Source organism: Amphibalanus amphitrite, unplaced genomic scaffold (genome assembly GCF_019059575.1).
Source record: "Amphibalanus amphitrite isolate SeventyFive unplaced genomic scaffold, NRLGWU_Aamphi_draft 000784F_arrow, whole genome shotgun sequence".
Taxonomy (NCBI): Eukaryota; Metazoa; Arthropoda; class Thecostraca; order Balanomorpha; family Balanidae; genus Amphibalanus; species Amphibalanus amphitrite.
In genome coordinates this window covers 240,769-264,191 of record NW_024882278.1, presented here as the reverse complement: position 1 = coordinate 264,191, position 23,423 = coordinate 240,769, and the positions used below count along the sequence as shown (strand labels likewise).

At 54.7% G+C, this 23,423-nt stretch overlaps 2 protein-coding genes across 2 annotated transcripts in view; one reads left to right on the top strand and one right to left on the bottom strand.

Moving 5' to 3' along the window:
- The first annotated feature begins 225 nt into the window (after positions 1 to 225).
- On the top strand, positions 226 to 4,415 carry LOC122366096 (suppressor of cytokine signaling 7-like). Its single transcript, XM_043337923.1, has 5 exons — positions 226 to 266; positions 1,320 to 2,213; positions 2,466 to 2,634; positions 3,006 to 3,204; positions 3,547 to 4,415. Exons 2-5 carry the CDS (start codon positions 1,329 to 1,331, stop codon positions 3,665 to 3,667), a joined length of 1,374 nt encoding a protein of 457 aa, XP_043193858.1. The 5' UTR covers positions 226 to 266; positions 1,320 to 1,328; the 3' UTR covers positions 3,668 to 4,415.
- Positions 4,416 to 5,783: 1,368 nt separating this feature from the next.
- The window catches only part of LOC122366095 (protein FAM110A-like), a 30,975-nt gene continuing 13,335 nt past the window's right edge, over positions 5,784 to 23,423 (bottom strand). Inside the window, exons 3-5 of the mRNA XM_043337922.1 lie at positions 8,900 to 9,215; positions 7,293 to 8,193; positions 5,784 to 7,011 (exon numbers count right to left, since the gene is read on the bottom strand). Coding sequence (XP_043193857.1) covers positions 7,341 to 8,193; positions 8,900 to 9,215 — 1,169 coding nt within the window. The 3' untranslated portion in view covers positions 5,784 to 7,011; positions 7,293 to 7,340. The remainder of the gene's footprint in view (positions 7,012 to 7,292; positions 8,194 to 8,899; positions 9,216 to 23,423) is intronic.

Below are 23,423 nucleotides of genomic sequence, written 5' to 3'. Positions count from 1 at the left end.
AGGTGATGCCAGTTTCGATTCGCCGCGGCGGTGGTGCCGTGCGATTTGAGAGGCTTCCTCCTAGTGTTTGACTGACAGTGTGGGGTCCCTTCACGCATTGGGACCTGCTCTACTGGCGGGTGAGGGACGGCGACAGGCTTCAAGGAAACCATAGCAGCTTATGGGTCTTTTAGCTGTGATTTATATTTGGTAATTTTACTCATTTCGTCCAGCGCAGAGCTGAGTGTTGGGACTCCCAAGAGAGGAAGCAATTGCGTTGTGCCTATGTAAGTTCGGTGATGGCTCAAGCTTTCTTTATTTCATTGCAACATTTCGTTAGATTGTCTTACTCTTGGCTACAAAATAATGTAAATGACATTCGTTAATTCTACTTTCAATAGGCTTAGCATCCCTCATCCACAGTCTATATTCAGAAACTATATTTTAAATGCAAGGTATGCTCTAAAAGTAATTGCTTGCCTCATAGGTAGCACGAATCATTTTGTATATGGTTGCTTTTATATCATGTTTACTTTTCGTATTCACAAGCTGCGCCGTTGTTCGGCCAGTCGCACGGAGTGTAGGTTGTTTTTACGTGTTGACTTTGTCGATTTTTTCGGATTTCTACCAATCGTTGAGCCATTGCCGTTACTTCGACTGGGAAACATATGGTTGAAAATCAATCGAGCGTCTGTCTCACTGCTCAGAGATCAAGTGGTCGCTGGGGCTGGCCGTGAGGACTTTAATCTTGGCACCTACTGAGCGTGGCTTAGTCTAGCCGTGGTCTCTGCACCTTGCTATCGACCAGTAATTGAGTTTGTCAAGGTTTGACGTTGAATTGAAATAGAAAACCAGCAGCTAGCAACTGGTGTAACTACCACCTTATTTAAGACAAACCTGTGTTTGCCAGAAGCGGACAGCATTTAAAAGGGGTAACCCTAGCGGGCTCTGGACCCACTTCGAAACAGCCGAGTCAGTATTGCAGATGGCTATCCTCGAAGGTCATCGTGTTGTTTATAGAAACTCAGACGACAGTAGGACATGTTGCGTGATATTATCTGATCCTGAGCAATACGCGTGTTCCTTTGGTATCGTAAAGTGTTTTAATGCCGAGTGGTATCAAAAGATGACCGCTTGCTGCACTGATAGTTACTGTACTGTGCAGATCATTGCCTCTCCGTGCACGTATTGTCTTGATATGCCTATTGTTATGAACCCCACTCGTGGGCTTTATCTAATCCCGCTCTGTTGAGAGCCGCTGATATGCCGCCCTGAGTCAGTCGCCGTCAGTTGACTGCCGGTGTTCTCCTGACGCTGACCGTTCTCCGCTGTGTCCCCAGAGCTGGGGGATGGCTGAGCGGGGCCCGAGCCGGCCACCGCAGCGACCCAGCACACTGCAGCTGACGCGTCCGCGGCCTCTCAGCGTCCACTCGCCGATCGCAGACTTTGCCGACAGTCTGGCCGAGCAGCTGGTGAGCTCTGCTGCCGCCGAGCTGAGACACCAGACCCCGCCGCCGCCTCCGCCGCCCTGCCGACCCGGCCACGGACGGTCGCTGAGCCTGCACTCGGCTGGTAGTGGAACGAGCTCAGGGGGAACGCAGAGCGCGCGGTGTCTCATCAGCAAACTGGGAGACGCTGACCTGGACACGGAGCCAGCGCTGTTCAGTCTGCGCCACTCCGCACCCGACGAACCGCTCCACATGACCCTAGAGGAGGTGCGTCGGTCGGTGTGTGAGCTGCCGGCGGCGACAGGGGCGGCGGCTCGGCCGGAGGCAGACTCCCCGCCGCCCCCGCCCCCGCCCGTGTCGCCGCCGCCGCCACCGCCGTCCGGCGGGGTGGGCCGGCGGCCGTCACTGCCGCTACTGGGGACGGGAAGAGGGCTGCGCTGTGCGCCTCTCTCCCCGCGCCGTGTGCTGCAGAGTCTGGCCCGAGTCCGTCAGGACCTGCGACAGCTTCTGACACCTCGCCGCGACCGCCGCCCGAACGCCACGACTGCCGCGACTGAGCGTCCGCCGGCCCCGTCCGAGACGCCGCCGCCGCCGCTGCCGGAGCGGCCGCCGCCGGCCGAGGCTGAGGAAGAACATGACGACCATGATGACGAGAACTACCTGGACGGTAGCGGCATCGAGGACCTGGAGATGCTGGGGATCACCGAGGGCTGGGGACCGTCACCGGCGCGCCGCGCCTCCGCCGGCCCGGCCGACTTCGCCACCATCATCGAAAAAGTCAAAGACGTGAGTGTAAATCGACATTTGGTATACCACTGCTGGGGTTTTGCTACCGCTGCACTTTTGGACTGATGACAATTTTATAAGTGAGCACAAGAAAAAAAAACAGTCGAAAAGACTCTTCCAGCGTCTGTTATCACTTGTTACCAACCATGTCACATTACCAATTCCTTGAACAGTTTATAAAGGCTTGTGCAACTCCGTTGCTGAATCCTGATTACCCGTCTAACCCACTGACCCCTCTCTCTCTATCCGCAGTGCGGCTGGTACTGGGGCCCGATCAGCTGCTCCTCTGCCGAGGCCATCCTGAAGAACGAGCCGGACGGGTCGTTCATCGTCCGCGACAGCAGCGACGACCGCTACATCTTCTCACTGACGTTCAAACTGCGCGGCCTCATCCGACACGCGCGCATCGAACACAACAACGGTGAGATGGTGATAATCTAGGACCTGAGAGATGGTTCGGGGCGGGACGACAGATGTGGGACAAGGGTGGAGGCACTGGAGAACGTATGTTTTCACTAACTGCTTTTCGCCAAGTATCTGGAAGGGGTTGATACTCATTTCTGGTCTGTGTTGACTGTTTCATGTGTTTTCGAACCTGAAAGTTGACGATAGGCTTATCAGCTCCTTAACCGGTTTACTTGGTTGGTGCGATATTACCACTAAAGCCTACTACTGCGTTCGTTCAGAACGTGTGCGATACTTTCTTCTAACGTCCCCTTCACGATCGTGAGGGTTTCCACCGTACATCCATCACTGTTCACTGGCATCATCCCCCCTCTCGCCGTTCCATAGGAAACTTCAGTTTCGGCGGTATGCACAAGTTCCGCAGTAACACCATTGTGGATTTCATCGAGAACGCCGTGGAGTACTCGCGGAGCGGCCGGTACCTGTTTTTCCTGCACCGTCGGCCGGCGCACGGGCCGATGAGGGTACAGCTGCTCCATCCCGTGTCACGCTTCAAACACATCCAGAGTCTGAAACACCTGTGCAGGTTGGTACAGGGGTAACTGGGGTGGGAGGAAGCTAGTTAGGTGGAGGCGGTTGGGTTAGGGCAAGAAGGGTCTGAGCGGATGTGTGGATATGGATGAAGGTAGGCCGTTACAGGCGTTGTTACAGGTGTGGGGTGGCCGGTGCGTGAAGGTACAGAGCGTATGGATGTGGGTGTGATGTGTGTTAAGTGATCTTGCTGATGTAGACATGTTGTCATGGGAAGGACTGCATCAGTTTTTGGGATGCATCACGGAATACGGTATGTAAACCGCATCAGCTTATGTATGCGCCCAAAACTGTCACTCTCCCAGGGACACTGACATTTTGTTTTCACGTTTTTCAGGTTTGTGATTCTGAAGCAGATCCCGCGCGACCACATCGACCAGCTGCCGCTGCCGGAGCCGCTGAAACACTACCTCAGCTCACCGTGCTACTTCTCTGAGCAGCTGGAGGAGACGACGTGAGAGACACCTGGCGGCGTCGGCCGCGGCTGCAGTTCGCCTCCACCGATATGCGTCGCCTCGGTCGTGCACAGGTGAATACCCTGACGCTGAGGCTCTGGGAGGCATTTCTGGTTAGCTGGAGCGTGGAGGCTAGTTGCGTTGAGTTTGGGGTAGCCCGGCACCCGTTCTGTATCCCTGGAGGGTTGAACACCACACCCTGCCTCTCGGCCGGATGCTCTAAGGTAGGACTGAGGGCGAACCGCATGGGGCGAATGGCGCCACCCCGGCTCACTCGCTTTGGGTACAAGCTGGCAGATTGCTTTAACCCAAAAGCCGGCGCTCGGCGTCGCTTCCCTGTGAGTCTCGCCAGACTCGGTGGTCGCGTGGAGCTTATCGCTTGATAGTTAGTTTTGTCACAACGCGGGAGATGTCTTTTGTTGATGCTGTGTTACACCGTGTGTTTGCGTGATACGTCCCGCGGCTTTGTCTCACTTTATTTATTTATTATATGTTGTTGACTGATAGAGCGCTGGTAGAGGCTGCCGAATGTGTTATGCAGAGTTCTGCTTATGCTGAGCGGGGGCAGAGCTCTGCACCAGAAGACTAGTCGTTTGTCCCAAATCTGTTCTATGTTTGCACTCTGGTGGAAGATCTGGGGCGTCTGTCCCTGGTCCGGTGTATTTGTGGGGTAAATATTGGGAGCACTTGCGGTATGTCCGTCACCTGCGCCGGTCGCCTAGCCACTAACTCTTGCACTGAGGTTCTGTCGTGGCTTTGGCACTGCCTGTGAACGCCGAGATACGAGAGCGATCACTCCGACTTGTGTTTTAAAATTTGACGGCGGTTGATCACTGATTTCACTGACAAACTGTCATGTGTGCTGAATTGCTTTCGTCAATATTTCGACAACCCGTCTGAATCTCTTTCCTCTCTTTCTTTGAACGTGACGTGTCGCCTGTTTTACCTCCCGATTGTGTGTGATTCTCAGTGACTTGTGCTGCGTTGTTTTGGCGTCTAACCCGTGCACTCCAATCCGCTGTGCGTTTTGTGATTGTTTACACCGACGGGCGCCCGTTAAGCGCCGGCCTCGTCCGCCACATGTCGGTATTTAGTCGCAGTTGATGTATGTACTTACCCCGCGCGCGCGACTCCGAGAGAGTGCGAGCTCGGTTTCTGTGATATCTAGGCAGCGGATGAGAGCGATACTATCCCCAGAGAGAAGCTATATAGATGCGCGCGCCCTCGCCGAGCGGTAGCCCGGGGTCGGGAGCCCACGGGGGCCCGGTTAGAGATGTCCAGTCGCGTTCAGTGTTGGTGTGCCGCTTGTTAAATTATTCCGCGCCTGTGTGCGACGTAGCCGTGAGGGCGACAGTATTCTGAGTGAGCTTCAGAGCTGTGACTGAGAGCTGCACAGTAGTCCAGAGCGAGCGGTGTTATAGAGCTGCGGGGAGGGAGGGAGACAGAGGGAGGAGCGAGCCGGGGGATACCTAGTGTAGCTGGCAAAAATTGGCGAGTATATATCTATGTCACCGCCGTGGAGCGTTATTTGAATGTTATAACTAATAAAGGATAAATTATTCGTCACCAGTGTGTTTACTAAGTGACATGAGCTGCCACCAGCGTGTGCTGTATGTGACAGCACTGGCTGGGTTGCACAATGCACGTACCGGTGACTCGGGCCTAAATCTATTCAGTCTTCCCCAACCTTCAGTATCACGCGCTGTCTTAGCAGCTGTCATTGAAAAAGGACCAGCTGTAGCCGAGGTTGTGCTTGCTCTAGCTTTTCCGTCGGTCACCCTCCCTTTTTCGAGATCTGTACAGTTCTGCCTGTTCTGTAGCTCGGATGGTAGAGCGCTTGGCTCCCGGTAGTGAGAGCCCGGGTTCGAGTCGCTACAGCGCTCGATATTCGAGACTCGGAGACTCCTGATGGAGATGCATTGCAGTTGACGGGAGCAGACGCAGTCACTCCATGTCCGGGTGCGTAAGCCGTGACAGGTTAGTGGACTCCGGGCGGACGTCGCCCCCCAGACACGTCAAATTCATCCAGGATATTCAGTGGTGGATCTATCCAAATGTGTTCGTCAGGGAAGTCTCTAAAGCGATTGACAGCACCTCTTCCCCTCAGCCACACAATCGCTCAGATTACATCCGTGTATTTTCAATATTGCGACGCTGACCGGCGCCCGCCCGGCCGTACGGACGCTGCTTCTCACAGAGGTCCTCCTCACGACATTTCACGAGACATTCCAGTCCGCCGTTCTGCGGACCCCGCCCGCCGATACACGTAGAAAGCTCAAACACCGGTAAAAACGAACCAATCCCACAGTACGTCGTCGCGCACACTGAACGACACAGGTCGGCTCGGCTTCACGGTACAAAAATAACAAAAAACGACGCGGCGGTGACAGACGCGGCGCGGTGCCCGGCTCAGTCCGTACACTAGTGAGAGGCAGTACAAGTATCGAAGGACAAAACGCAGAGACTTGGAGCTTGGTAGCTTGGAGCTGGCGAGGAGCCGTCAGAGAACTGGTTGCTCGGACTCGGGAGCAAGGGCGTATATGCCACCAGAAGATGGGATAAATAGAAGAAAGCCAGCTGATGCGTTGGATACAAGTGTATCGAGATAAATGGTGAGTGATATGACCATACATGTGTAACTGCACTGGTAATGCAGGAAAGCCAGCAGCAGCTTATTGTGGTAGTAGACCAAAGCCAGATATAGGAGCCAGTTCACCTGTCTAGCAGTAGCACCGTCAGCAAAGCCAGGATTGACTCAGGTTAGGATAACCACACAGACAAGAAAGGAGACGAAAGACCGCCGATGTCTTCCAGAGCCGCTCATCGCCCCACGATAGGGCCATAGCCACAGTCTGCGGGTAGCACCGCGCCGCACATACATTATACAGCCTTAACACCACACAAATCACAACGGAATGGCTCCCCACACACGGCAGTGCCCCGCACACGCATCCACGCGCATGTAAACAAACACAAAACACATGACTCGCCGCAATGCTACGCGGCCTCCACCGTTTGAAAGATCTGTATTTGGTCATCCAGCGTTAAAAACTTAAATATGGTGTCCGAGCGAAGGCCGGTGTGCACAAAACAAGCGCAAAGACGACAGTGTTATGCCCGTCATTAAGCAGATCTTTGATCACGTTTACCGCTACCGTCGCTATGGCAGTTAGCGCCGCCCCGCGGCTAGGCTAGTCAGCAGTAGTTACCGGTTCCACCGACAGGTGGCCGGGCCGGCGTGTCCGACCACCAGTAAATTAGCAGAGCAGAGCCGAACACCGACAGCGTGCCGTACCAGCGACCAGGCGCAAATATCAGGGGCGTGCACGGTGCTTTACTCAGGAGCCCTGAAAAGAGACTTGCGATCAGCATCAGCACAACCAAAGGTTGTCCCACACACTGGATCATGGAATTGGACTTCGACGCATGATGCAATGATCTTTACCACTGTTCCGATCCAAATAAATTGAAAACCCGTTTTAGTTTATGTATCCAAAAAGCCTTACCTATTAGTACGTCACTATGTTATATGGTGTTCATTTTCCACAAATATAAGCTAGAAATCAACTGCTGAACTCTAGGTCCCCACCTCTCTAACTCCGACTCTCTCGCTGACCCATTCTCTCACCTCCCATCCGGGCGGCGCCGGTATCTGGGCCGGCGCCGGGGGCCGGCCTCATGTGACGCCCAGCGTCCACTCGTCGCGCGCGCGCCGGCACTGGAACAGCCATTTGACGATGCGCGCGTTCTTCTCCACGATGGAGGGCTCAGCGACAGCGGGCGGCAGGAGGCGCAGGCCGCCACCGTCGCGCCGCCGCGCCGCCGCCGCCGCCGAGGACGCCTCGCTGGCCACACTGGTACGCCGGCCGCGCGACCGAGACGACTCCGAGAGGCCGTCCCAGAAGCTGGGCGTCTCCAGGGGTGACCAGTGGTCGGAGGGTACCCTGGCCAGGTGACCGAACCGCTCGCCGTCCATACCCAGCTGGTCGAAGAAGCGGCCCAGTTCAGTGGAGCACCTACGCGCGCCGCGAGCCGGCAGCGGCGGCGGCGGCTCGGCAGTCCACAGGCCGAGAGCGCCGCCGCCGGCCGCGCCGCGCCCGTACCGATGGCTAACGTCCGACTTTGAGCGGGTGACGGGCCGGTGGGGCCAGGCCTCCGTGTCGGCCCTCGCCCGTCCGTCGTCCGTGTAAGCGTCGCGTCGGTCGCGTCTGCCGTCACTAGGGGTCAGCGCCGATCCCGGGGAGCGGCTCACGTAGTCGGAGGTGGCCCGGCCGCGACTGCGCGCATCCGAGCGACTCTGTCTACCCGTCTCTGACGCTCCTCCACTGTCCGCTGAGGCGGAGGAACTGTCGGCACTGATGTCCGGCAGTGACTTGTGCCGGCCGCTGTCGGAGGGAGGGCGCGCCGCCGGACTGAGCAGCTGACGGAGACGAGCCTGGACCGAGTCGCCCGATCGGCGCCGCTCCGGAACGGTCGGCTCGCCGCGCAGCAGGCGACACGCGCGGCCAGGGCCGGCGCAGCCGGGAGATCTGGGGAGGGAGTGACAGACTGTCAGAGGGGGAGGCTAGCAGCAGAGACGAGGGGTTAGGCGGTTGAGCGAGACAGCGAGAGAGATCGACAGTTTAGCAGACGTCTGGGATAGCTGTCGCTTGGTCGCACGTCGCTTGGGCAAAACGACGTTAAGTGCGTGGGCAAGAACTAAGAAGGCAGACAGCCAATAAAGCCCAAAGCTGAAGCCATCTGACAGCTACAGACGAATTATAAACGGGTTCGCTTCGGAGTCACAGGATGTAACGGTTTTACTCGAGTCACAAATCGCGCCGACCGGTACCTCGTTACCGACAGGTCACAGGTCACAGGAACGTCACAGTAATGTCACAGGAAGGTTAGCGCGGGGTCATGGACCACAGCACAGCCATTCATCAGGCCCACAATCCACTTCCGCAGTTTATCCTGACGCAACTCAGTTCAATCAACGCATGACTGGCTAACCTGTGGCAACTGGCCATGACGATGCAAACCCGGTCAATGAAAAGGCAAATACAAAGTGCCACAAACATGCCTGCTAAGCGTAGTTTGGCAAGGCTGAGCCACCTAAAAACCATACGGCACTAGTACATCAAAGACATCCAGGACCCATGCATTTGTAGCATAGCTAGTTATGAAGAGCTATGGCACCTCTAGAGCAGCCAGAGCAGCCCAAGAGCTCGAGGTTCCGTTCATCCGGACACCCACCTGGCGGGCAGCGGCGGCGGTTTGTCTGCTGCGCCCCTCACACCCTTCTCGGGCGTTTTCCAGGGCGGCTTCTCGGGGGTGAGGCGGGGCGGCAGGGCGGCCGGCCGGGGCGGCGGCGGCGGCGGCGCGGGCGGCGCCGGCTCCGGCGGTGGTTCGCTGTAGGGCCGCGGTGGCCAGGGGGCGCGACACAGCGGAGCAGCTGTGACCTGAAGGTGGTCGGCGTGCTTCATCTCCTGCTTCGAGTCCAGCACCCGCTCCGACTTGACGTAGAACGCCTTGGTCTCCTGCAGCATCTCCACTGCCGACTTCCGCTTCCCTGAGAACAGAGGGAGGAGGGAGGTCAGAGGCCGCGCGCAGAGAGATTCCCACATTGTGATAGTGCTGGAAGAAACGTCCTGTACGCAACCAGGGTCAGCGGCTGAGAGTAGGTATTGGTAGGGGTACGTTTGGTCCGCTATATGGGCAGCCCTAGCTGCATCACAGAGGTGTCAGGGGTCAGGGAAGCTTGAGCGTGTTACCCCCGAGGCCCAAGAGATGGGAGAGCAATTGCCACTGTGAGCGCGTTTCAAACAAAAAGGTGTGTGGTTCCTATATTCACACGTCACAGAAGCACGTGACAACTACCAAACCGGTTTGAACAGGTACAGTAGAAAGCTCCCAATGATAATCACTGACATAAATAGTCAACGCAGGAGGTCCAGCAGAATGATGCAACCCTATTGCGTTGCAGAGTCTCAACATGTAATACACTTCCATTGCATATTCGTCAAACAGTTAAATCGCGCCATTATGCAGCAGGCATTGTATCACACAGCCACTGCGCCATTTACGACATACCTAATTTTCAATTCCCCCACCACGGCACTCATCGCTCGATGTTCCGTTCAGCCAGGTCCGGACACGCCAGCGCGGGCGAACAATGACGAGCGGCGCCCTTCTGACGAGCCCGGGCCGCGCCGCACGAGATGAGATCGGAACGGGACGGAGACAGAGAGACGGAGCGCCACCGTGCGGCGTACAATGGCGCTCCGGTGACCTGGCGCGGCGCACGGGACCGGGTCGGGTCACGCCCGTGTCACAGTGCGGCGGGTCGCCCCGGCCCGCAGCGCTCCGGGAGACCGAGAGAGACAGACTCGAGGCATTGTCTCGCTATCTGCCGGGGCTCTCAAAGACACCGTCTCGGTTTGGAGGGGAGTTATAGACGGGCGGGAGCGCGGCACAACGGAGTGTTTGTCTCACGGGGACCTAGTTCCATCATTCGGACATACACATACATCATACCTGTCCAAGTACCAGCACTGTGCCAGTGTCACTTCCTCACTGTGCCTTTCTAGTTTCTATCAACCCTCAGTCAGCCACACACAGAAACAGACAGGACATACATACCTACACAAAGACAGACACCTAGCCAAACCCGGCAGTCGGAGCCGGACCCTCCCAGTTCGACCTGACGGCAGCGGCGGCCGGCCTGACTCATCGTCCTGTATTTGGAGCGTCGGCCGGCCGACTGAGGTCGATGGCAGACACCGATAGCCGCCGGTGAGGGCGGACATTGTGAAGTTAACAGCCCGACATGGCCGCCGGCCTGGCCCGGCCGGTCCGGCTCTGTTCCCCGGGTGGACGGCGTGGTACCGCTACCGTCGGCTCTATGGGACAGTCACAGCCGGCGGGATTCTCCTGGAAATACCGTGTTTATGGTGTTTTGTGTTCTATTCTCATCAATAGAACAATGTCTTGGTGTCTGTCCAAATGTAGATGAGTTTGTGTCGGCTGGTCCAGTGTCTTTTGCCGCCGCCTCCATAGTCACGACAGGTCGGCGACTTCACTTCACGGGTCGGTCGATGTCATGGATTATAGTTATGGGCGCAAAATGACCTTGTAGTCGGCGCGCCCTTAAGTCCCAATAAACAAACAAACAAGATGTCATGGATTTAGGTTTAGGTTGGATAAGACCGGCACACAGTGTCAACGTCCAACCAGTAGCATGGCGACTGGCTCCCTTATGAATCAGATTCCCAGTACTGGGGGATGTTGGGGACTGGGGTGGGCATCTACCACGTGCATACTCCACGGAAGCGCTGGAGAATGGAGATTATCAATCAGCTCAAGAAAACACCCCTTCATTCCTCGCCAGGGCCTCGACTAAAACGGTTCACAATAAACCCTGAGCAGTTACCGGTTTACTCGCATTCATAGGATAGAGCTAGCTGATTAGCAGATGATGGTTAGTTCAATGTAGCCTTTGTCTGCATGAGATATGATCTCTTCCATATCATCATGTTTGCAACCAGCCAGAGCCGAAACTCGTGACCCAAGACTAACCTAAACCAAATTTTAGGTTCAGTCTCAAATTTGAGTTCCATCCCGCACTCGCAAAACAGATACAGTGCAGTGGAGGAAACGGCAAAGGAAGCTCCAGTCAGAGATAAGAACATCCTCAGTCGAGAAAACGACAGAGAGGAGACCACAGAGCAGCGGAAAACGTGACAGCAACGGACTCTCGAGACGTGAGAAACAAAATGATAGCGTGAGGATGAACTACCAGCAAGGGATAAATGTAGCGAGGTGCATGATGTTCTGTTGTATTTTCGGACAGTCTGCCACCTAGCCAGTGGTCGTTTATCAGTCCATCATCCTGTTTCAAAGCTAAGAAGGCTCTAACTAAGTCTGCGCACGGTCACCCCGGCGGTCTGTGTGTGATTCAGAGCCGCTCGGTACCGGCAGTGCCCGGTTGGAACGACAGAGCTCACCTGGGTAGCGTTCACACGACACGGCGACTTTCCGCCGGCCGTGAGTCACGAGAGACCAGCCGGCTGGATGACCGGTATGGACACGAAACGGCACACAGACTAGAAATGGTAGGTGGATACGGCCTGGTTGACTAAGGCCCGACACACGGACAGGCAGCAGGCACGGACAGGCCAGCAGACCTGTGTCCACTCAGTTGACGGCCCGCAGTGGTGAGCGATGGCGTCCAGCCGTATCAGAGGACAGTTGGAAAGCTGCACCATCATCTCCCCTCCCTCTCTCCAGCCAGCACTTCCTCCGCCCCTCTCCCCGTCACAGACCGCTGCAAACGGGCTATGTCGCGCCCTTGTAGCGTCTCGGAACCCGGCATGAGGAAAACATCAGTCACCGGTGGGCTGTGATTCGCCAACCGCGAGCCACAGCCGGGTCCTACACACCGGCAGATTGCAGACCTGGCAGACACACCCTACCGCTGCGGATACAAGCTGCAGCACGTTCCGCGTACCCGGGGTGCAGACGGTACCGGACGGAAAATCCGCTCCCCGCTCCCTGGGTCCACAATTCAGCAGCGGCAGACGGTGTGTTACCGCTTCTGGACCACATCAGAAGTGCCGCATGCCGCCTGAAATCACCTACAATCAGCCGTAAACATACATAGACTCCCACAAAAAGTGAGAACCAGACGCAGCACCAGAGGCGTGAACCAGAACCCACCAGAGCTCATCTGTGACACCGGCGTGGAGTCGCCGATTCGGAACGCCAGCCGTTGGCGGCGGCCGGGCGGCCGCGGCGCGGCTGAAATCCAGCTCCGGCGGAGGCGCCGCAGGTAATTCCGTCCGGCACGGTCGGACGGCACGGAAAATGACCGTGAGAACCGCCCGGCCGCGGCCGGATCACTGATCTGGAGCCGCCAACTGCCACAATCGAGCTGCCAACTGCCGTCAGCGAGCTGCCAACTGCTGGCAAGACTATTGCCAGTCACCACCTTCGAGGCAGCTTCGAGTCAGTTTCGAGCAGAATTCAAGCCTCTATCGAGCTCCCTTTGTATCAACCTCCCTTCGAGCTGACTCGAGCCACCACCACGCTGGACCTTTTTCGTGCGATCTATTGCGGACAAGATCGCGGATTCTCACGGCGTCGGTCGTTTTTCAAGGGCAATACGGTCACGGCGGAGACACTGGCCGGAGGAGCCACGCCCAGGTTCGGCCGAGGACAGGACGCTCCAGTCCCAAATGACCGCGGTAACGCCAGTCTCCCACGGGTGGAGAGTGAAACAGATGGTGGAAACATGACCAGTGTGGCTAAACTCTGGCCAGACTGCACAAATGTAGGAGCATGGAAGCCAAAAATGTGAGCCGAGCGGAGTGTATTGTGTGGATGATCACGGTAGGTTTGGAGGTGTGGAGGATTTATATTTGGAAAGGATCCGTCAGGTGTGTCGGTTTCTTTCTAGGCTTGTTGACAGCAGTCACCATTTATGTACCTACTATCATCTGCCAGAGAATCAGATAGCTTCAGATTAAAAAGTGGTAAAAACAGTAGTAAAAAGCAGTCACCCTTCGTCCTTCGAGTTCTGGAAAGGGCGGGGCCACCCCATGATTTCACCGCACCACAGGCTGACGGCAGCCCTGAACGCGGGGTTCCCCTTGACACAAGTCCGGACCTCACTCCAAAGCGCTGAGGCACGTGACCCGCCATCAGTATACCTGTCATGTGGCTCCACGCAAAGAAACGCAGCAGCGGTGCAGCCACAGGCACGCAACACATGGGGATAAAGTAAGTGCACGCATTGATTGGAAGTCTGCACACTGCGAGGTCAGACAAGAAACGCACGAAACAGGTGCCTGAAATATCTGGTGGTAAGATTATTTTTCACACACACACACACACACACAATGTTTATTAAGGAACCAAACATACATAAGAAATAAAGCATAATCAATGAAACATACAGTACAATAATTAACAACATAAGCGTGATAGCAGAGTGGTGCAAAAGCGCAATCGCTTGACTCGAGGCACCACTCTGAAACATAAGATAAAACATGTGAAACAACCGCCGCCGCCGCTGGCCAGTCGCTCATGAGCGGTAAATTTTGATGGTTCCAACAGCCGCCTAGCTCACGGGATCGCATGATGAAATTTTGAATAAATCATTTGATTACTTCGAAAATCTGCTTGTTTTAGTTAAAAAGGTTTGGAAGATGTATGCCATATCACGACTGCCCTCGCCACTCAAGCGATCTCCGTGAATTAGCATGTTGAATTTCCGGTCAGGTGAATAGTTTGCAAAATTCTCTCCGAGAATACGAGAAGCGTTATCGATTAGTTCTTTTCTTTGGGCATCATAATTTTGGCAGAATAGTACGTAGTGACGTACATCTTCTTTGAAATGACCACAAGAACATTCAGGCGTATCTGTTTTGTTTATTTGAAATAGATGTGAGTTTAAGCAAGACATATCAGTTCTTAATCGGGTATGTAAAATATTTCCGGTCTTAGAGCCAATTTTGTAGTAGTCTGGGGGTTTGGGCACCCCTAGTCGCTGAAGGATTTCTTTTTTGAAGGATGTTTGAGACAAGGATCTTAATGATTCTGGGAGGTGGTTCCATGTTTTAGCTGTTGATAGAAAGAACGAGGATTGGTAGGATGCGGTGCGGTGTGGTTGGATTGTGTGGTTGCTGTGATTTCGCAAGTCTCTTCCTGTCCTTTGTGAGCGGGTGTCCGGTATGATTGATCGGATATAGCTGGGTGTGTTTTGCATGCGGTTGTTGAGTGTGTGGTATAATGTTATTTTGTGTATCTTTCTTCTTGTTTTTAACTTGTCCCAGCCTAAATCTCTCAACAACTTGTCGGTCGGTGTTCTAAATAAGGTGCCAGTCACAAGACGAGCAGCTCTGTTTTGTAAAACTTCAAGTCTCTGTGCGTCCTGGAGCGTAATATGTCCGTCATAAACAGTGTCGTAAAAGTCAAAATGTGGTCTCGTGTATGTTTTGTAAATTTGGTCTAAAATTTCCCTGGGGATGTACGGAGCAATGGAATACAATGGGTTCAGGGTTCTGTTTACCTTTTTGCAAATTTCATTGATATGCTGATGAAATCGTAAGTCTTTTGAAAAGGTCATTCCAAGATGAGCGTGATTTTCGTGGATAGGTATTATATCGTCCCCAAATGTAAGAGCAGGTGGTGTGTTTTGTTGACTGCGTGAAAATGTCTGTTGTATTGTTTTGCTAATGTTGAAAGTTATCGCCCATTCTTCTCCGTATTTTAGTATTTCGTTAAGATCGTTTTGTAATGATGTTTGCGCTACATTCAAATTATGCTTTGTATGGGATGCATAAAGCGATACGTCGTCTGCGAAAAATAAAATGTCGTTTTGTGTCTTAGTAGAGAGGTTATTAAGGTAAATAAGTGCCAAGAGAGGACCCAACACCGAACCCTGTGGGCATCCAGCATTGATAATTTCCGTTTTTGAATAAGTGTCGCCGATCTGGACTCGTTGTCGTCTGTCGGATAGGTATGATTTTAGCCAGTCATAAAGTGAGTCAATGATGCCAAATTCATGTCTACATTTGTACAAAAGTCCCTCGTGCCAAATTTTGTCGAAGTATTTTGAAATATCTAGGTAAATGGCAGTAAAATCGCTTCCTGAGTCCATTGCTTTGTATAAACTATGTGTCAAGTATAATAATTGCTGTTCTGCACTGTGGCCTCGCCGGTACCCACTCTGTTTATCTGTCAAGAGATTATGATGAGAAAGATGTGCATAAATATGTTTGTGAACTACTTTTTCAAAGACCTTGGACAAGGAAGATAGGAGACTTATAGGGCGGTAGTTTGTTGGTTCGGATGGGGAACCTTTGTTTTTAAATATTGGTTTGATATTAGCCTCTTTGAATTTGGAAGGATAAACGCCTAACGCTAGTGATTTGTTATATAGCTTTGACAAAGGAGACGCAATTAAGATAGCGGTTAATTTTAAAAGCTTCACAGGGATGTTGTCTGGGCCAGTGGATTTGTTAGCATCTAGGGAATTTAGAATTTGGAGAACTTCTCTTTCAGATGTTGTAATTTTGCTTAGAGTGGGCACCGGCGTAGTAGCTCTTCTCCGGAGTGCTGTCTGCGAGAGCGTCCCATTGCTGTCAGTTTTAGTTTGTTTGGCGAAGAATTCGTTTAAAAGAGTAGCCTTTGTGTAGTTGTCAGTTAGTATTTCTCCGTCTTTTCCTTCAAATGGTGGGATGGTATCGATCTTCTTGCGTCCTGTTATTTCACGTAACGTCTGGTGATATTTGTAAGGGTCTCGTCTATGAGTTAAAAGCTTACGAACCTGTTTCTCTATATGCTGTCTCTTCATTTCCCTGTTTAATGATGTCACTACGTTCCTTTGATATTTCCAGCGATTCCAGTCGTAATTTGTGTTAGATCGTTTTGCTTGTTTAAAAAGTCTGTCGCGTTTCCTTATATTTTTGCTAAATTCAGTTGACAGCCAAGGTTTTTGACAGGGTTTAATGTGAATAGTTTTACGAGGGATAGCTTTCTCAGCGGCATCTAGCAAAACATTAATGAATCTTTCGGTCGCCTCGTTTACGTCATGATCTAAAATGTCATCCCAGTCAACGTCAATTAATAATCGCGTTAAAAGTTCTGAGTCAAGTTTCGAATAGTCCCAAATAAGCTTGTGTGTGTCATTGCTCATGTTTGATGGGTTTGATGCTTTGATGGATACGGTTACAGGAAAATGATCAAGGTTTGAAAATGATGACATGGTTCCACTGCTTGATATTATTTGTGCGTTATTAGTGAATATCAAGTCTCGAATATTTTGTGTGTTTTCGGTGATTCTAGTAGGTTGGTGGATGATCTGTTCTAGGTCAAGAGTTTCGGCAGTACGGTACAGTTGATGGTCAAAAGGAGATAAACCGAATAAATTATACTCCATTCTGAATGTGTCTGCCTAAAGCCCTTACGCCACAGACGACTCATGACTCGTGCCGTCGTACCTTTTCTTTTGGCGTTCCCACAGATGGCCTATCGCCCGCCAGATCTCCCATTTTTGGCATCGCCGGCGCTATCCTTATCTTCCGACATCTCACAGTTCTGACATTTCTATCATCCGTGGCGTGTTGATTAGTTTTTAACACATCTTTCTTTCTCTCGTTCCTCTCCATGTTAGATATCGGCCCGCCGTGACGGTTCAAGGTTAAACACAGCGTCATTGCCCTGAAATGGCCAACCAAACACGCATCGTCAACGCTTTCAGGACAGGCGCTGTGCTTTATCCTGACGGCTCGCTATGAATCAAACGCCGAGCGGAGCCGCTTAGCCGCATATTCAGTGCGGCGGGCCGCCACAAAGCCGGCCCGGAAAGCAGGGCGGCGCCGCGCCGCGCCTCCGCCGCTGTCTGCAAAACCGGCCAGCGCGCGGCGCGGGCAGTGCCGGGCGGCGGCGGCACGGCACCCGTGAGACACTTCCCCGCGCCGGTCGGACTGGGGCGTCTGGCTCTGGGATGCAGTTGGCGGCTCCAAACGCCAGTGTTTTATGTGTGAATTGCGATACAATCACGGGGTGGCAGGATTCATGATGGTCCCAGCTATGCCGTGTGGCCCTGGCCCTGTCGAGCTCAGCCCGGCTCCAATTGGTGTGGCACGTCCGGCCGGCGCCGCTCCCGCTCTGCCACGCTCCTCTGCTCTCCCCACCATCATCACCTCCCTTTCTCCGGTCCGATCCGGCGGCGCCCGTGCGCGTCCCGAATTCATCTGCCTCCTTTGGACCCTCGGTAATATATGAGCTCGGCGCGCGGGTCGGTATTGCGGCCCGCCGTCACATTTCAGCGTCCCCCGCGCCCCGTGGAGCCATCTGTTTCTCTGTGTGTCCCGCCCCTCTGTGCCGTCCTCTCGAACCCAGCCTCCCTCCCTCCCGCGCTGAGCCGTACCGTCTCACTGAGGGACACGCCCGAGCGGACGGTCCGAGCGGCCGGTTATCTCTCAACCCGCCGGCCGCTCTCAGCTGACGCGATAATGCCGGCAAGAAGCCACCGCCACCACCGCCGCCGCCGCCGCCGCTGCTGACAAAAACTGTGCCTCCCCGGTGCGGCCGGCCGGCCGGGCGCCGGGCGGTGGACGGGGTTAGCGGCCGACTGGCCGGCCGTGCTGCAGTTTCCACCGAGCCGGAGCGCCCGCCCGCCGCTGGGACCGCGCGTGTCGGCAGCCGGGGCACGGCAACACCTGCTGTCGGCGAGCACAACTGCACCTGGCCGAGCCGTTCGGCACTGCCTGCACCCCTCCACATTCCCAGTCTGTGCACCGGGTCCTTACAGCGCCACGGCAGCTGGTCGCTCCGGCAGTGCCCGTGCCGAGACACCCCTCGTCATTAGAGCCCAACAGCTGCTGCACCGGCAGCGCCTCGACTCAGCGCTCGCTCCCTTCCGCACACACACCAGCCGCGCAGTCGCTCCGTCAGCCGTCTCAGTCGGGCGCGCAAAATAATGACAGAACCAGGGCACTCAGCGCCCCAGCTTCGAGCGGAGCTCAGGCGCCGCTGCCGTTATAGGGCACACGAAGTAGGGGAGACTGCTCCCACAGGCAATGACGCGTGCCGGCGCCCCTGCTGACGCCAGCGGCAGCACGGCGGGCCCCGTCGCCGGAACTCGCCGCCGCCGACGGCGCCGTCGCCGCGCCGCTAATTGTCGACAATTGCCGAGGGAGTCCTACACGCCGTCGCCGCTGGAGCGTGTCCGACGGACCGCCTCGGAACGGTCGCGTTCGCAGCGGATCACTTCCGACTCGCTCGCACGCGACACCAGTGCAGAGCGCCGCAATAGGCTCAAATAACCGACGGCGTGCCTTCTCAGCTCTCACCCGTTACCGCCGCTCAGGCTTCTCCGGCTCAACGCCCGCCCCGCCGTCGCCGTGCCGTGCCCGGCACCGGCACCGTTGCGGAGTTTTCCCAGTTTGAAGTTGGCGCGTTCGTTGGCCCGGTTTCGTGAGCGACCGCTCCGCGCCGCCGGCCGGCCAGTCGGTCTGTCGTGCTCGGACCGGCCCGCCTCAGCTGGTGTGGGCTGGTGCGAGTCTGACCAGAGCGGCGGGCCGTCAGCGCAGGCCCTGCCGGCGGCGGCGGCGGCCAGTCCGGTCAGCTGGTCGGCCGGCCGGCCGGCCCGCCGCCGCTCCGCCCGCCTCGCGTGCATCGGCCGGCTATCTGCCTAGTGAGGCGCGCCCGCGAAGGCCACGAAGGCAATCACACCGTCGCGGCGGCGGTGGCACGGAGGCGACGGAGACCCAGCTGTGATGCAATGAAATGAGAGGTGGGGAGCGGTCCAAACAAGGGGTTCAAGGGAGAGGGGTTTGTCATTTGCGGTTGGGTCTCCGAGGAGATTACTGTGTATCATGATACGATCGTCAGAAAAGGATGACGGAAAAATATGACTGGAGAGATTGTGAGGTGGCACATCGCAGAAATCGACACTCCTGCAGACGGTTATGTCGCAACGTAAGCCTAGCCGACTGAGGTCTGTGGGAGAATTCCAGCAGCCACCAATTTTAAACCGCCAGACTAGACCTACACTTCAATAGAATCAGTGAACAAAAGATACCTTCCGAACGAGCCACCGAATCGTGAGCCTCCTCATGGCTCAATGGGCACAAATTGCCACGTGGGAAACCGACAGTGGGTCGAGCGATACCGATCCCCACTCGGGTCCGCCAGGCGGCCCCACCTGCGTCTGTGAAGGCTCTCTCCGGACGGTGCCCAGCTCGACCTCCAGTCACGAGCGCTGAGCAGTCGTGATTGCCCTTGCCCGCCGCCTGCGCGCGCCTCTGCGCCAGTGATCGGTCACAGAAGCTGCGTCCAAGGCTGGCTGGTCGGCGCAGGGGGTCGGCGGGTCAGCGCGGCCGCCGGGCCGTGCACGCTGTGCAGAGCACGTGCAGCGCGTGCACTATCGGCGGCGGCCAGCGTGGCGCGGATGATACAAACGCGCCGCGCCGCGCCACCCCGCCGGGTGGGGAACTGGGTCACAGGCCGTCGGCCGCTCCGGCCCGCACGCCCGGCGCTGGGCAGGGCCGGGCCGGGCTGAGGGCGGCGGTCGGGGCGCCCCGGGGCCCGCAGCGCAGCTGAGCGGCGCCCATCGGCGCCCGCCGACAATGGACGGCGCCCCGGGCGCCGGGCGGCTGCCACTGACCGGCGCCCGCGCGCGGCGGGCAGCCGCCGGCCGGCCCTCGATAACAAAGGGCCGACAGACTCCGAGCGGCGTCAACACGTCCCTATCCACAGCCGAGAGGTAACAACACACCACACGCTCAAACACGATCCCACTCAAACGATACCGAACGGGTGCCACCTGAAAGGAGGCAAGGGAAAACCGGGGGCGGGCGGCCATGAAAAGAGACGTCAAACGTCTCACCTTTGAGAGCCTATCAAAGGTCCGCCACCTGCGTCAGACGATCTATCGTCACAATGGTTATCGCTTTCGTCACAGACGCGGAGCTCACATTCAGCGAGGTTCTAAGGAAGTGCGTGTTAATTTAAAAGTCCGGGTGGTCCGTTAGCTCATTGTTAATCTTCCCTCATGAGGAACTGGATATTGAAAACGTCACACATAAGCCTCTACAAGACACACATTATCCCTGATGATCTTCTCAGCAAGCCGAGCATCAGACGAGCAGAATATCCAAGATAGACCGACGCTGGCAGATCGCAGCCAAGCTGCGAGACCAGAAGTTGGCAGCGTTCCGTTCTCCCCCGAGAAACAAGACCACTGAGACCAGCGCTTCAAAAGCACTCCAGACTGACCTGCCATCCTTTCGGGGGAGATACTGGCGCCAGTTTCCATCCGGGGATATTGTGGTCTGATCACCGCCAGCACGCATGTTCAGACGCACTTCACGCGGTGCAGACGGTTTGACGAGCCGACCTCGGGTGACCCGGGGCCCATCTGCGGTCAGAGGTCAACCTCCACGACCGCAGTGATCCCAGACGGCCCAGCTGGGTCTGGGAGCCGCCAGAGGGCGACCGGCAGTCGGTCGGCCTCTGAGGTCCGTCAAAGGGTCACCGGGAGAGATCTCCGAGCAGCTGGGAACGCGGAAGCTGGGAGCTGACACGGGAGGCGGCTCAGCCTTCAAAGGCACACCGGCAGTTATTTGACAGGGCCGGAGTGGAGTACGGCTGCGGTGGGCGGAGTCGGCGCTGGGGGTCGCCGGGGCACCCCACCGACGCGGGAGGTCCGGTGGGACCGCGGGGAGGCCTCCCGCTGGGAAGGTGACCCAAACTGGCCGGCAGTGCTCGCTGACGCCCCCGCGGCCGGTGCACAAAAAGGAGCGCGGCCGCTCTGTGGGCCGCCGCCGCCGCCGCCGCCGCGGGCAGGAGACGGTGGAGGCTAGGCGATCAGCTGACCGGGTACGACCTCTGACAGCGGCAGCAGCAGGGCTGAGGCTGAGACGGAGCGGAGAGTATGTCAGAGACCGGACGGCCAAACCGGCACAGCTGAGAGGGTATCTTGGAATGGGCCTCCACCCCGACACTACTGCAACCGCAGACAGAGATAGCTGCGCAGCGTCCGTGAATTTTTACTGTCACTACGGCTCCGGCAGCAGCCTGCAGCAGAGCCGAGTATCACAGGCGTCACGGATACGGTGGAGATTTTACAGCTTCCCCTGACGGTTTTACAACCGTGAGAGCGTCTTAGTGAGCGGCCCATGCCAGCGTGCCATACGCAACTTTTTCCTCGCACCGAGCGGCGAAAGGCTACAAGTTTTATTGATCGTTTTTAATGGCGTGAGAATGCCGAGGGTTCAGACACCGGGACTTCTTAATCTACTTATGCATCAGGGATTACCAGAAGGGGAAACAGAAATGTTGCAGTTAGGTATATATCAAGGGAATTTACTCACATCTTAACCCGCGCGGGGCTGGGGTCCCCAGCCGAACGCGCGGGGCTGGGGGGGGGGGGGTAAATTTTACCCCCCCTGTTATCTCCCGAACTAATGGTCCGATTTGGAAAATTCAAACGCCAATCGAAAGCTCTCATCACGAACTACTAAAAACATGTACTTAATTTAAAGTTTGAGGTCAAGGTCAAGGTCAGGTCAAGGGTACAAATTGCAAGTTTCTACAGTATCGGCCTTGCACCGTAGTTGCCGAAGAATGGAGTCATGGACTGAGACTGATCACCCAAAACGTGTTCTTAGGCTACCAAGACAATATTCGTTGCATACAATATCATTCAGAGGTCAAGGTCAAGGTCAGGTCAGGTCAGGTCAGGTCACCAAAAAACAAAATATAGAAAAGGGCATGTGCGACACATGTTTTATGGGTCATTTTACTCATAGAATTCAATAGGCACACTCAATAAGTGATATGGACCACCTCTGGATGAATTTCAGGTCGAGGTCAGGTCAAGGTCAGGTCAAGTGAGGTCAAATTTTGAAGATGGTTGTTAAGGCCTAAAAAGGTGTCTATCTGATGCAGTTTTTCACGGCGAATCGAATGGTGCTATTTTTGTTTCCGTACGAGGTCTAGAACTTCCAAAAAAGTCATTTTTCAAAAATTTTGTGTGTCGTGACGTCATAAAATTTTGAATAACTCCCACATTTTTGAACCGATTCTTCTAAAATTTGGTATGTAGATGCACATAGACCACTTCTCTGACATATATTCCGGTTTTTTCGATAGACTCAAAATTTTGGATTTTATGATGATTTTCCCAAAAAAAATCAGTTTTTTGAAAAAATTTAGGCCAAAAGCCAAAATTTTCAAAAAACCAAGATAGCCATTTGATAGACAAAGTAAAATTACGTATAACCTTTTTTGTTACGTCTTGATTCCTTTAAAAATGAAGATGTTAGCGGCGTTTGAACTTTTGCCGTTTTTGAGGCGAAAATGGCGAACATGACGTCACTAAAACGTCAATTTCTCAAAAATTTTCCGACGGATTTCGCTCAAATTTTCAGGGAACGTGTCAAATTGATGTAAGAAAAGGTACTGAAAGTTTGGCGGCGCTGCGCGCCGCCGTTTTTGAGATATCGCAAAAACTCGCGAGGGGGGGTAAAATTTACCCCCCCCCCCAGCCCCGCGCGGGTTAATCACGCCGCTTCCATGACACCGCGAAATAGGTCGGAACATTGGATATTGTTTCAAGAAAAGACAACCATAAATAAATAAATAGAAATAGAAAATGTAAGAATAACCTGCTGTCTTTCCTCTGACCCCGCAGTCGATTCCACCGAACAGTTAATGAATGGGTACCGAGGACAGTGCGTGGGTCAAATGACCTCCAGCGCCGGCGGAAGAAGGTCTTTGTTCAGACTAAATACCGGTCATAGACGGGCTTCGACCCTGAATCACAAAATCAGCACTGATTGGGCATATCAATATTTCATTCCAGACAGATAAAACAAAACATGCGTGATTCAAGCAGGAATGTGATAATGATACCGAACAGAGAAGTAGAAACTCCCCGCTATCATTGCCAAACATATCTTCAAATACAGCTGACACGATTATGGTATCAAGTTGAGCCAAGGAATGAAGTTATAAATGTTCTTATCGCCCATAATAGCCACCCAGTATGAATCGTGAAGAGTTGTTTTGTCATCAGTCACCCACATGAAGTGCATTTTGGATCAGTCTTAGCCCGCCCTACTCAATAATGACAGTGATTTTCCTTCATCACACTTGAACGACAGGCATTAGTAATGTAAACATTGAAAGATCAAGCATGATTGTGAAACAGATCATGAACTTCAATTGGTTCCGACTTGTCCGCAACAACCTGATGGTGCCAAGA